General features: G+C 44.9%; 1 protein-coding gene across 1 annotated transcript in view; it reads left to right on the forward strand.

Annotated features, from left to right (window-relative positions):
• Positions 1-12806, forward strand: part of EDNRB (endothelin receptor type B) — a 34067-nt gene that overhangs the window by 1783 nt on the left and 19478 nt on the right. Inside the window, exons 2-3 of the mRNA XM_063126078.1 lie at positions 427-888; positions 9716-9828. Coding sequence (XP_062982148.1) covers positions 448-888; positions 9716-9828 — 554 coding nt within the window. The 5' untranslated portion in view covers positions 427-447. The remainder of the gene's footprint in view (positions 1-426; positions 889-9715; positions 9829-12806) is intronic.

Raw genomic sequence — 12806 nt, forward strand, 5'->3', positions numbered from 1 at the left:
GGAGCGATTATTTCGGAAGCGGTGGGAAAAGCGGAGATTCCCCGCCACTCATTCCCAAACCGGCTTTGCGCCCGAGAAAGGCTCAACGCGGAGGGCTGCGTCCAACGTCCGTTCTACTCAGAGGAGGCCCGTTGGAATGAACGGGACTTTAAAAGTTAGACCAACCTTGGGCACAAGCCGGGGCGGGGCGGGGTTTGGCGCCCCCGCCTCTCGCTGGGCAGCTTCCCGACCGCGCGCAACGCAGCGTATCCGCAGATGCCTGGGCTCGCTCGGCGTGGGCGCACGTGCTTGGGCGGGCTGGGATTGGCTGCGACGGGGAGCCGCCGGGTGCTGCGCCTCGCCCCGCCCCGCCCCCTCAAGAGGGTTCCCTGCGGAGGCTGATCCCGTCTCCGGTGGCTTTTCCTTTTCCTCTCTCTCCGGCTGCAGATTCCAAGCACAGCCGCGGCCATGGGCGGACGCAGCCTCTGGGAGCTGTGGCTGCTGGTGGCGATCTTGCTGGGTTGCGCCGGAGCGCTGGAACAGAGCGAAGCTCCGCCGCGGCCGGAAGGGCGAAGAGAGCTGAGCCTCGCTCCCTCCTGGCCGAGCGTGGGTCCGACCGCAGGCGGACTGCACCGGGGCGCAAGTGGCGGCGGCGGCGGCGCCTCCAACGCCTCCAGCGCCCAGTACCCCATGTGCACCGGGAGAACGACGATCGCCAAGACGTTCAAGTACATCAACACGGTGGTGGCTTGCCTGGTCTTCGTGCTGGGCATCATCGGCAACTCTACGTTGCTCAGGATCATCTACAAGAACAAATGCATGCGGAACGGGCCCAACATCCTCATCGCCAGCCTGGCGCTGGGGGACCTGCTTCTCATCATCATCGACATCCCCATCAACTTGTACAGGGTAAGCCGCGGCGGCAGACACCGAGGCGCTGCGAGGAGCAGCCAGCGCTAGCCTGACCCTGAGCGAGGCAACTCGGGCGCTTCGGGGTCTCGGTGTTTCCCTTCGAAGGGGGTGGGTTTTCATTTGAACTCGTCCCGTTATCAGTGTTTGTTTATTTTTCACTACCTCGGTCTAGAGTAAAAGTGAATGTGCCTCTGAGCCTATGCAGAGTGCATTGCAGCCACCCCTCAGCACACAGATTTGGTATTCAAGCGACAGAGTTTTTCAGTCAAAGGGTGGGATTCCCACATGGGCTTCAGACCAAGTATTCTATATAACAGCGCCATCCTTTACATGTCTACTCAAATGTAAGCTGTGTTGAATTCAATGGGAATTCAGGTGTAAGATTTTACTGCATGTCTTTATTCCTAGTCATCACAGGCAGGGCCATTACATTTGAAAAAGAAACAGTCATGTATAAAGGTTACAGGGGGCTTGAACGTAAAGTGAGTGGGAAGAGGTCAGGATTGGTTTCTGCAGCAAGAGGTGCTAAGGCTTTAGCCTAACCCAAATACCTTCTGCCATTGCCCTCAGTCCAAACATTACAGATATGTTGTGGTTGGCTGCAAGTTAGCAGCAAGGGAATGGAACTCTGCACATGCTCAAAGGCATTGCCTTCTTTATTATCATGTTGTGATGTTCTAGGTTGAACCCCAGTCCTGGTAATCTTCTTTCCTTGTTTTAAGACTGCATTCCTACCCACACATCCTTGGGAATAAGTCCCATTGAATTAAGTCGCGTTTACCTCTTATAAACATTCACAGAATTGGAACTTCACAGGAACTAGAGTGCATCAAATGAATTAGGCATGCAGCAGGCATTTCATGTGTCCCATTGGCTGCAAAATTGGAAACTCAGCCGTAGGCTTAAAATCCCAGTTGAAATCAATGGGACTTCAGAGTGCTGAACTTTGGTTGGTTTGTGCCCTAGATTTTGCATTGTGCAAATCACCTGAAGACTTTCTGCTGTTACACTGAATATCCTCCCAGGGAATTTAGTGGAAGGGCAGAGTATAATTCCCTAAAAATTAAAATAAAAAAAAATCATGACCAGTGGTATAAGAGTTGAAAACAAAACCTGTCAAATTTATGTAAGCCAGAAATATCAGTGATGGGAGGATTGCATTTTATGAATTTCTGGTCTGAATTTAATTATTTTTGTTGTCCTTGGGATTTTGTAATTACTTGGGGATTTGTAATTCCCAAATTATTCAGAGCTGGCCACTATAGGATCTGTGATACTGTTAGGCAAGGCTATACTGACCACTGGCCTGACTCATTATTCTTCTCGAGTGACCCATACCCCTGCTGTTCCCAATCACGAGTCCTCCAGATGTTGGTGGACTACACTTCCTGTCATCCCTGACTATCAGCCGTGCTGACTGGGGATGGTGGGAGTTGTATCCCAATGGCATCTGAGGATGCAGGGCTGCATTTGGAATTGGCTGAGCCATCCTGGTACTGAGCTGATTCCTTCACCAAAACTCTTTCAAGGATGTCCTACCGAAGTGCCTCTTACTCTCTGCTAGAGGCAGTCTGGATGACTCCTGCCAGTCATTGTTGGAATCCTCAGGGCACAATCCTGTGCATGTTTATAGAGAGAAAAAGTCCTACAGCTCCCAGCATTCCCCCAGCCAGCATGTGAGAAGGAGATATGGCTGTGTGTGTAAGAGGGACCATTCCAGCGATACAATTCAAAGCTTGCCAGATACACTCCTGCTCCCCATTCCACAGAGATCTTGTGGGTACCCAGAAGAGTCTCAAACAGCTAATGAGCTTTCTGTGCAACAGCTTCAGATTTCCCAAACCAATTCTGAACATTTTTTTTTAAAGTTTGCCCTTGCTGGTATTGTGTGTGTGTGATTGCTGAATCCCCAACATTTCAAGTTCATTTTGTTCAGTCCCAAGCATTATTTGTCAAAGAACATTAGCATTCACGTTTTTGCATATGTATGCAGATCTGCCTGAGCCTGCTGCCATGCCCTAGCCTTTAGTCCTGGTGGCATGTTGAATTTCCTGCATAAAGCGGTGAGAACTCTGACTTGCTTAGCTCAGGAATTCCTCCTGCCATTGGCTTCCTTTTGCTGCAAAGTTCATTCAGAAGTGTAGCAAAAGCCATGCCTCCGTCCATGTAAGTGATTGGAGGTGTTTTATCCCAAATTGCCACCTCTGCCCATCACTCAGGGAAGGGGTCTTCTACTCACTAAACATAATAGAAGTATGGAATTGTTAGCACTTCAGTTGGTTTGATACAACCTGCATACCTCCTAAGCAGGTAGACTCTCTCTCATTAAGAGGTTGGGTGACAACCTAACAGGGATTCTGTAGCAGTGGATTTCCTGCATCAGCTGGGGGTTAGACTGGATGATAGTTGAGGTTCCTTTCAACTCTATGATTCTGTTATTCTATTCCAATCTTCCAAAACCTAGTGCTCTCCAGATGTTTTTGGACTGTAACTTCCCTCAGTCCTAGCCAACATAGCCAATGGTCAGGAATGCTGAGAGATGTTGTTCAAAATATCTAGAGGGAATGAGGTTGGGCAAGGCTCTTCCTATGCCTCTCGCCTTAGCAGTCTCTGCCCCAAAACAGATGGTCAGCTGACCATTTTGATGAAGTTACTTACTCATAATTATGAGAGGCTTGTTTTTAATCGCATTTCAACAGAAACTGGGAGAAGAGGTATAGCAGTATAATTCTCCTTCTTGCTTGGTGGGATGATACAAAGAACCTCTACAAATGATCAACTGACTCTGGACTGACCTCACCCTCACATAGCTTGTTCATCTGCATCATTGTGGGTGGTTAAAAAATGGATGATAAACCAGTTGTCTGCAACCATTTAGCCCAGGAGTGGGCAACCCACAGCCCACATGAATCTCCAGTCCTTTTTTGTGGCCCCTGCTGCTCCCAGAGCACTGTCTTTCCGCAGCTGAATTTCTGCAATGCAGAGCAGCAGCAAGGGAAAACACACATTTCCCTTTAAGCAAGGAACACATAGCGCATTCAACTTATTTTAATGCATAAATTGAGCTCCCCAAAGGCTTCCAGGAGTGCAATTTTGCATTAAAACAAGGCATTTGTTCACTTGTTTTAAAGGGAAAAGGTGGCCTTTTTTTCTTGCTACCAAGTTGCCAGTGTCAGCAGCCTTAGATTGCCGACAGTACAGCGCTCCCATCCTCCTTAAAAAATGGCGCCTCTCGTGGAGGATGGTCAGCTGCCAGATGCTAGCAAATGGATTAGGTAAATCCCAGCCACTTGCACAGCTCAGAAGTCAGGGGACAAAGACTCATCAGGTTTGGGGAGTGAGTGGAGGGCCCTCATGCCTTGGAAACTGCAAAAATCTGACGTACTTTTGATGTCCAGACCTTGCTTTGGATCTGGATCATAAGCGGGTTGGACTGGGTCTGAAGTGGACAAAGGCAGTCTGGGTCCCTGCTATAACTACATGCATTGGAAAACCTGAGCTCGCTTCTACATAAAGTGTGGAGTTATACAGGCATTTCCAGTAGCTTCGTGATTCTTATCCTTGCCCTGAAATCATTCTGTATCATGTACTTCACTACACAACTTATCTGTTATCTGTCCCTCCTCTTCGGCCCCTTGTCCTCCTCCTCCCCCCACCCCTCTGTTTTCATGCCTAGTGCCCTTTGCATTTACAGACCTTTCCTCTCTATTCATCATGACCCTGCCTCCATTCCTCCTGAGTCCCCTAGCCATTCCCACTTCATGGAAGACAGAACTATCCTGCAACCCCTAACTAGCCTGCTATCTACAGGTGTGGTGGAAGACTGAGACCAGTCAGCTTCTGTATGTAGAATGGAAGAGGAACAATTTTGTCCTTTGCCTCATGCACAAAACGTCTTAGCCCAGGCCTGAGGCTTAGCCTTGTTCACAGCTTCTGCAGGACTGACACCAATTCTTTTGTATCCCATCCTTGCTAGTCATTGGCCAGTTCCCATGCCTCTCTAGTATAGATTTTGAGGCCTGACCAAATGTTTGTTATGCATTTCGGGGCAGGATGCAAGGCGAACTTTCCTAAGAAAATACAGCAGTCCAGTAATCCCAGCTGCAAAGCATTACTTCTTTTCTCCTGGAAGAGTTCTGGGCTAACTGGTTTGATGATTACAGTTACTGAGAATTTTAGTAAGGTGGTGATTGAAGTGTAAGGGGCACAATTCTTGTTCCCTTGATTTGATTTGCAGAAATTGCAGGGGGGCCCCCAGGTTTTGCAATGATAGCTTGATTGTTGTAAGGGATATCAAACGCCTGTATCAACCATCTGCCTTCACAAACATTATGCAATTGTAGCAACAACAGATGACTTGGCTTCATCTGAGTTACATTTCCCCCTGTGGGTGAAGAAGCCAAAATTGGATCTTCCAGACCTGCTGCAGAGATCACATCTGTCTACTTCAGTGGGAAGATCACAGCTGACTGTAGATGTGTAGGGCAAGACCTCCCCTTTTGACATATACTTTGGCAGCATGGTTGCTGCATCCTTTGCAGTTGTTCTCACATCACTCCCAGTCATGTATAAAAACTTATACCAGGGGAGAACAACTGCGACCACTTCATGGGGTGCCCCTCCTCACATATTCCCCACAAATTGGCAGTGTGCCAAAGAAATTTGACAGCAAACCACTCTGTAGCGCTAAAAGGGTTAAATTTAGCTAAATGTGACTCTTTTAGTGTTCCGTAGTGGCTGCGAAATAATGAAAGTGTCACATTTTGCTTCAGAACAAGTTAAATCTGATCCTTGTAGCACTCTACAGCACTAAAAGCAGCCATTTTCTGTTTGTTTGTGTGTGTGTTTGTTTGTTTATTTAAAATAACTTTGTTTTCTTTTTGCAGCTGCCAAATTTGGCAGTGGGGGACATGCAGCCCTTGTGTTTGCTACTCCTGCTTTGTACACATATACTTGGGTTCCCTAGTGTAGTTACATAGCATGCATACAATAGACTTTTCAGAGGCACAAGCATCCCTTGCGTATTATATGAACATACAACCACATGACCAGAGGGTTTTATACATTCCTGGAAGCCAGAAGATTTGGGGAGCAATAAGAGCAAAATGTCTGAGGCGGTGGCAGCTACACTGCCCAAGTCCAGTTCAGTCTGGCTTCAGGCCTGGGCTAGATCTACACTACTGCTTTATAGTGATTTTGAAGTGATAACTGTTAGGGCACATTACACATTCCATATATCACTTTCGTAGTGTTACTTCCTATTCCACATTATCCAAAATACTACAACAAATGTCATTGTGTGTCCTACGAGGCATAAATGCGCAAGAGGAATATAGCATTACCATGATGGGATCATCATGGTTTGTCACAAGGTGTAGATCTGGCCCGGTTTATGGAACAGAGACTGCTTTGGTCATCTTCATTGACAGTGAGCACTTGGAACTGGACAGGGGGGAGTATGTTCCTGTTAGTTCTGCTGTGCCTTTCAGCAACTTTTGGTACCCTCGACCATGGTATACTTCTGAGGCATCTGTCTGAGATGTGACTGGGAGGCACTGTTATACAATGGCTTCAGTTCTTCTTGGATCTCAGAAGGTGGTGCTGTGGAATTCCTATTCAATGCTGTGAGCATTGGCCTGTGGTGTCCCTCATGGTCTCATCTTATCCCCTATGCTATTTAACATATACATAAAACTGTTGGGAGACATTGTCCAGAGTTTGGGGGTTCAGTGTCACCATTATGCGGTTTGCTGAAGACACTCAACTCAATCTCTCCTTTCCATCTAAATCCAAGGAAGCTGTTCCGATTCTAAATTAGTGCCTGATGTCAGCAATAGACTGGTTGGGGACAAAAAATGAAGCTTAATCCAGACAAGGAGGAAGTGCTTTTGGTCAGTCGAAAGACAAGTCAGGGAGTAGGGATTCAATCTGTGCTGGATGGGGGTTACACTTCCCCTAAAGACTCAGACTTGCAGTTTGGCTGTACACTTAGACTCAGCCTTGAACCTGAATATCCAGATCATGGCAGTGGCCAGGAATGCATTTGCATGGCTAAAACTAGTGTGCCAATTGCACCCATTCCTAGAGACCTCTGATCTGGCCATGGTGATGCATGCCTTAGTTACATCACATTTGGGCTGCCTTCGAAAACTGTTCAGAAACTTCAGCTGTTCCAGAATGCTGTGGCCAGATTGTTGATCTGGGCTACTTATAGGGAGTACATCACTCCCTTGTTACAGTAGCTTCACTGGATACTGGCCTGTTTCCAGGCAGAGTTCAGAGTGCTGGTTATGACCTATAAAGCCCTTTATGGCTTTAGGCCAGGCTACCTTAAAGTCTGCCTTCTCCCATACGAGCCACTGGCAAGAAAAGTCTACTTAAACTTGTAAGTGGGTTAACCTGGTGGGTTGGGTGCTGTTTCTAATTTTAAAAAAATCTGTAATCATTATGGTTTATTGCATTTAATGTGTTGTTTTAATCAATTTGAATTGCTTCTGTAATCTGCAATTTCTGTAATCTGGAGTGTCATTTTTTGTTAGAAAGGCAGGGTACAAATAAAATGAATAATAAATAAATAAATAAAATCTAATGGGAACATTGTATCAAAATATTGAGTGACTTCCAGGTCTCTTAGCTTTCTCAGTATCACCATAAAGAGGTCCTTTGATCTTGGCTATCTCTGTTTGAGAAAACCAGAATGCTTGGTAAGTCCAAACATTCTCAACTGCTGATCTTATCTTGCCAGGAAATGCCAAGGATGATAGGGAAGGTACAGCCATTTTGTTCTCTTGGCCAACAGTGGTCAGCCATGGTAGACCACGGTTGCATATAGCAAGGCGCTGCTGCTACATACAGCCTTCCTCTCCTACCCCCACCCCGCAAACAGTTGTGTCAGGCTTTGAAAAGGTTTTAGAAATCCAGGAGGCCAGCATGCTTTTGGGAGTATGTGTAAAAGTAACCATAAGCAAAATCCTAAAGGAAAAACAATGGCTAAAATATATAGTTTTTGTCAATCAAATAAATTCATATGGGGAGAAGATTGAGTGGGGAGAGAAGGCAGGGGATCAGTGAGTCAACTCAGCATGGGCTAATAGTCAACTCAATGCTGATCCTAATCCACACCATGGTTGATCATTATGTTGTGTGGGGAGCACCTCCCTAGATAAACAACTATCAAGGTGCTTATTACCCCACCATTGACTGTTGTGTTGTCTGCACTCAGCCATATCTGTCCTACCATTTCAGTTCTTAAAACTTTCCTATATTCCGCTGCGTAAGAAAAGTTCTTGCTTTCATGAGACAAGTTCTTGCATTTAAATGCCTCAGTTACCTAACTCCCCACTTCGCCTCATCAGATTTCATATGCAGTAAAGACTTTGCCAATTTTTAATTGAAAGGTTAAGTTTATATTACTCAATATCCACTATTTACTGACTTAATCAGTAGATTAATCAACAAAAGCTTTAGCTCATTCATCAGTGAGGGCCATCTTTAAACAATGGCCCGAGCTTCAAAGGTGCACTCATTTATTTTTGAGACTGTTTTGGTTCTGGTGCATTGTTGTATTAGGGAATGGAAATAAAAATATTAAAGACAGCCTTTCCTCCTAAGAATTACTGATAGTTTTTGTTTGATAAATTGTACGTTATCTTACATTTCCATGTAGGGAAGTAACATGCTCATTTTTGAAATTGAATCAATTGGCAGATTATTAATCAACTAAGAGTTTTAATTGGTTGACAGTTCTTATCTTCATAGCTGTCTATGAAGATAAGAATTCGACTGACTCTTCCTTTAAGAGTTCAAGCAGGGTGACCTACATGGGATTATCCCATTTTATTCTCCTGTTGTTGAAATTTAATGTCTTTGGGCAAGGGTGGACGATACACATCAGTGCATGTATGATGGAGGAACTGGTACATTAATACACCAACATCACATGCACAACATTACCTGATACAGGTTCTGAACAGATAGATCCAAACACATGCACACCCTATTCTCTATTCATATAATTCTTACCCTTCAAAAAAGGGCCTAAAATTCAAGCCAATGTAAATGTGATCATATGTGCATAAACTTTACAACACGCATTCCCTTGTAGAGGTGGATACATGCGCCTGTTCTTCCATCACATGTATAAGGTCCCCGACCAACTAAATTTGTGAAATAAACAATCATAACCAAGAATGTTAAGATGTGTTGAGTGTTATTTTGATATTGTATTGGTTTTATATGCTCTTTTAATTAATTTTATTTATTTGATTTCTTCTGTATTGTTGTACTAATCAATGGAACAACAACAAATATTCTTACCCGCCTCGATCCAAAGGGAGCGGCGAGTAATAAATAAATTATTATTGTTGTTGTTGTTTTTCCATTGATTTCCATTGACTAATGTTTGCTGGATCAGGCCTGATATGTGCATTAGATTTTATATTGCAAAAATGCAACTTTTTGTTATTTTATGGTATTGCAAAGTAGAGCCTAAGCATTTTCTTGCAGTTTTTCAGTATCTTTATTTGGGATAACTTTCAGGTGCCAGGGTTGAGCTTTCAAGAAACAGATTTTTAGTGCATGTTTTAGTCTGATTTCCTCAGTACAGCCTTTCCTAACCTGGTGTCCTCCAGGTGTTTTGGGAGTCAACTCCCATCACCCCCATCCAACATGGCCAGTGATCAGGAATGCTGGGAGTTGTAGTACAAAACATCCGGAGGTCACCCGGTTGGAGAAGGCTGCCTTAGCTTGTGTTTTCTAAGGTTCCAAATCCCTCAGGAAATTTGCTGTGTGCAGTTGTTAACCATTGGTTGTGTATCTTCCACAGCTTCATGCAGAAATCTGGCCTTTTGGAGTTGAAATATGTAAATTGGTCCCCTTCATTCAAAAGACATCGCTGGGCATCACAGTGTTAAGTTTATGTGCTCTCAGCATTGATAGGTGAGGAACCAATTCTTTCTTTCTTTTTTTACCCAATGTGCACATTTGATGTATGTAATCTTTCAAATACTAAATCCACAAAATTCTGATGTGTGCCAGAAAAGGGACTTAAAGAAACATATGGGGGTGGGGAAAGGAAAGAGAGAAGAGGTTTCCTCATGGTAACATGAAAGAAGGAGTGGAGATGAATGTGGAGAATTAAATGGTCCCTGGATCCTACCACTTCCCCCCACCCCAGGGGATCCTCTCAGAGCTAATTTAGTCTCTCAATAGATTCTTTTGAGAAAGCTAAATATTTTTCCAGCTTGGCCTTTAAAGATAGCTGGCTTATCGTAGAGGCTGAGGTTTTTCTCCTATATAGTCCCAGGGTCAATTAGTCCGTCTCTAATTCTTATCAACTCCTACTATCCTTCAAAACAAAACTTGCCTATCTGTCGTATGGCTTCACACACAGAGTCCTTGTCTTCCCTTCCATCCACACTGCCTTCCATCTATCTTGGGTCCATTTATATCTTTCCCTCGGCAGCTTGGGCTCATTAGCTGCACATGGCAGACAGTTCCCATCTCCCTGGGGAACGCTGCAATTATTTTCAGGTGAGGTTGCAAGACTAGTCAAATGCCCACCCATGCACGGCCTCTTACACCTTCCTTCAGATTAAATGCAGTGAAGCTGGGTTCTGGATGCCTCCACTTTTCAAAATTCCCTCAGAGCTGCAGTGCACATTCTCTCAGTTGCAGAAATGCTGCTGAGAAATGACCTGTCCATGGCAAGTCTTCCAGTTATGTGTTCCCTACTATAACATTTGAGGAGCTCTTGCTAGGCCAGCCTTTCCTAACCAGGTGTCATCCAGGTGTGTTGGACTACAACTCCCATCATGCCTCACCTGGTAGCTTACTGAGGTGCTGGGAGTTGTCCACCACATCTGGAGGGTACCAGGTTGAGGAAGGATGCACTAGGCAGGTAGGCCTCATCATATTGTCAGCAGACATGTCCTGTCAAAAGATTCATGTGGTAGAAAGGGGTAACACCACAAATCTAACCTGAAAAAAGTCTGGAAATTTCATCTGGTTCAAAACAGGGCAGCAAGATGGTTAACAGGGACTGGCCAATGAGTCCACATAATGCTAGTACTTTTCTAGCTTCTCTGGCTGTTATTCCATGCCCGTTATCCCAGGCCCGATTCAAAGTGCTGGTATTAACATTCAAAGCCCTAAGCATCTTAGGGCCAGATTATCTGAAGGATCCTCCCACATGTACCTGCCCAGACCCTAAGTTCATCTTCAGGGGTCCTTCTCCATGAGCCCATCAATGGAAGTGAGACAGGTGGCTATCAGGAAGAGGGCCTTTACTGATATGGCACCCCAGCTGTGGAATGAGCTCCCTAGAGAGGTTCACCTAGCACCTACATTGTACTCCTTTCAGTGCCAGATGAAGACCTTTTTATTTTCCCAGCATTTTAGCATCCTAATCTTTTAGCTCTGCTGTTTTTAATCTGTATCTTAAATCCGTATTTTAAATCTCTGCATTGTTGCTACGTTTTATTCTGGTTGTACTTTTATTTTGTGGTTTTAAGCTTCTATGTTTTATGCTGTACCTTGTGGTTTTAAATTTTGTGAACCACCCAGAAAGCTTTGGATATTGGACGGTTTCTATACCTTTCTATACATTTCTATACCGCTTAACAGCCATAGTTCACTGGGCAGTTCAGCTAAAACCACAAAATACTTCATGAAATACAATACAAAATGTAAAAACTACAGTTTTTCTAAACATTCCCACAGGGAGAGTAGAAAATTTCCCAGATCTTGAGCTATGGCTGGGCCCACTTAGAGTCCCTTGTGCTCTTTCTCAATTGTGACTCTTCCCAGCCAGCTATATGAGCCTCCCATACTTTAGAGAAGCCTTCCCCAACCTCTTGTCCTCCATATGTGTTGGACTGCAACTCCCATAATTCCTAGCCAGTCTGGCCATTTATTGGGGAAGACTGCTTTAAGGCCCTTTCCAACATTACCTTAGTTATCTGAGCATCTTGGTTGCCCCAGCAACAGATATAGGAGATAGAGAAGTGTGTTAGGATAGATGTTTTTGGAAGGAATGGCCCTGCTGTTTAAGCAGCGAAAACCATGCCTGCAGCAGAGTGGGACGCAGCTGTCCCATGAGAGAAGGAAGGGAGGCAGATAGAGTGCAGAGCCTGCTGGCATATATTTATCACTGTTCAGCCTTCTTCAGCAAGGACTCCTTCATGACTTTGTCTCCTTCTAGTACTGCTGCCGCATGGGTCCTTCTTGGGCCACTCCACTGACCGAAAGCCCAAAGCCACTTGAGCAACATCTTTCCTTGCCAATGTTGCCTCTCGCAAACTCTGAGGGCAAGGTTGGCATGGGAAAAATCCACATCATGAGCTCCTCCCACAAGAAGTGGAGCGTGTGGAAGAAGGGTAGATATTGCAACAGCCACCACTCAATTAAGAATAAATGTTAATTGAAAGAATTTTACCTCACTCTGCAGCCAAAACACAAACAAACAGAAAACCGCTTCAAGAGCAGTTTATGACAATCAGTAATGAGATAGTCCAAACCTTCAGGCTTACAATCTAAAGATATGGAACACAAGGGTAAGAGATTCAGAGGAAGGAGGAAAAAAGAAACTCAGGCGCTGGTTCTTAGTTGCAATTTTTTTTATCATGAACAGCTGGAATGGAGGGACATAGTCCAACGAGAGGAGGAACCAAAAGAACACTAGTGTCTTGGCCAAGCCGATGGAGTGACCCTGCTTCCAGTCCCTCCCTCTGCTGCAGCCTGAGGGAATGGCTGTTGGATAGCAGTTGAAGGAGCAAGAATGCCTGTGGGGAGCTGGGCTTCTAACTATTTTCTACTTCAATTCACCCAAGCATGTTACAGATATTTCTGCAGTGCTTTACTGTGAATGGACATAGCGAAGACATAATATTCACATCAGTTGGAGAGAGCCAAATTTA

Source organism: Elgaria multicarinata, chromosome 5 (assembly GCF_023053635.1).
Source record: "Elgaria multicarinata webbii isolate HBS135686 ecotype San Diego chromosome 5, rElgMul1.1.pri, whole genome shotgun sequence".
NCBI lineage: Eukaryota > Metazoa > Chordata > Lepidosauria > Squamata > Anguidae > Elgaria > Elgaria multicarinata.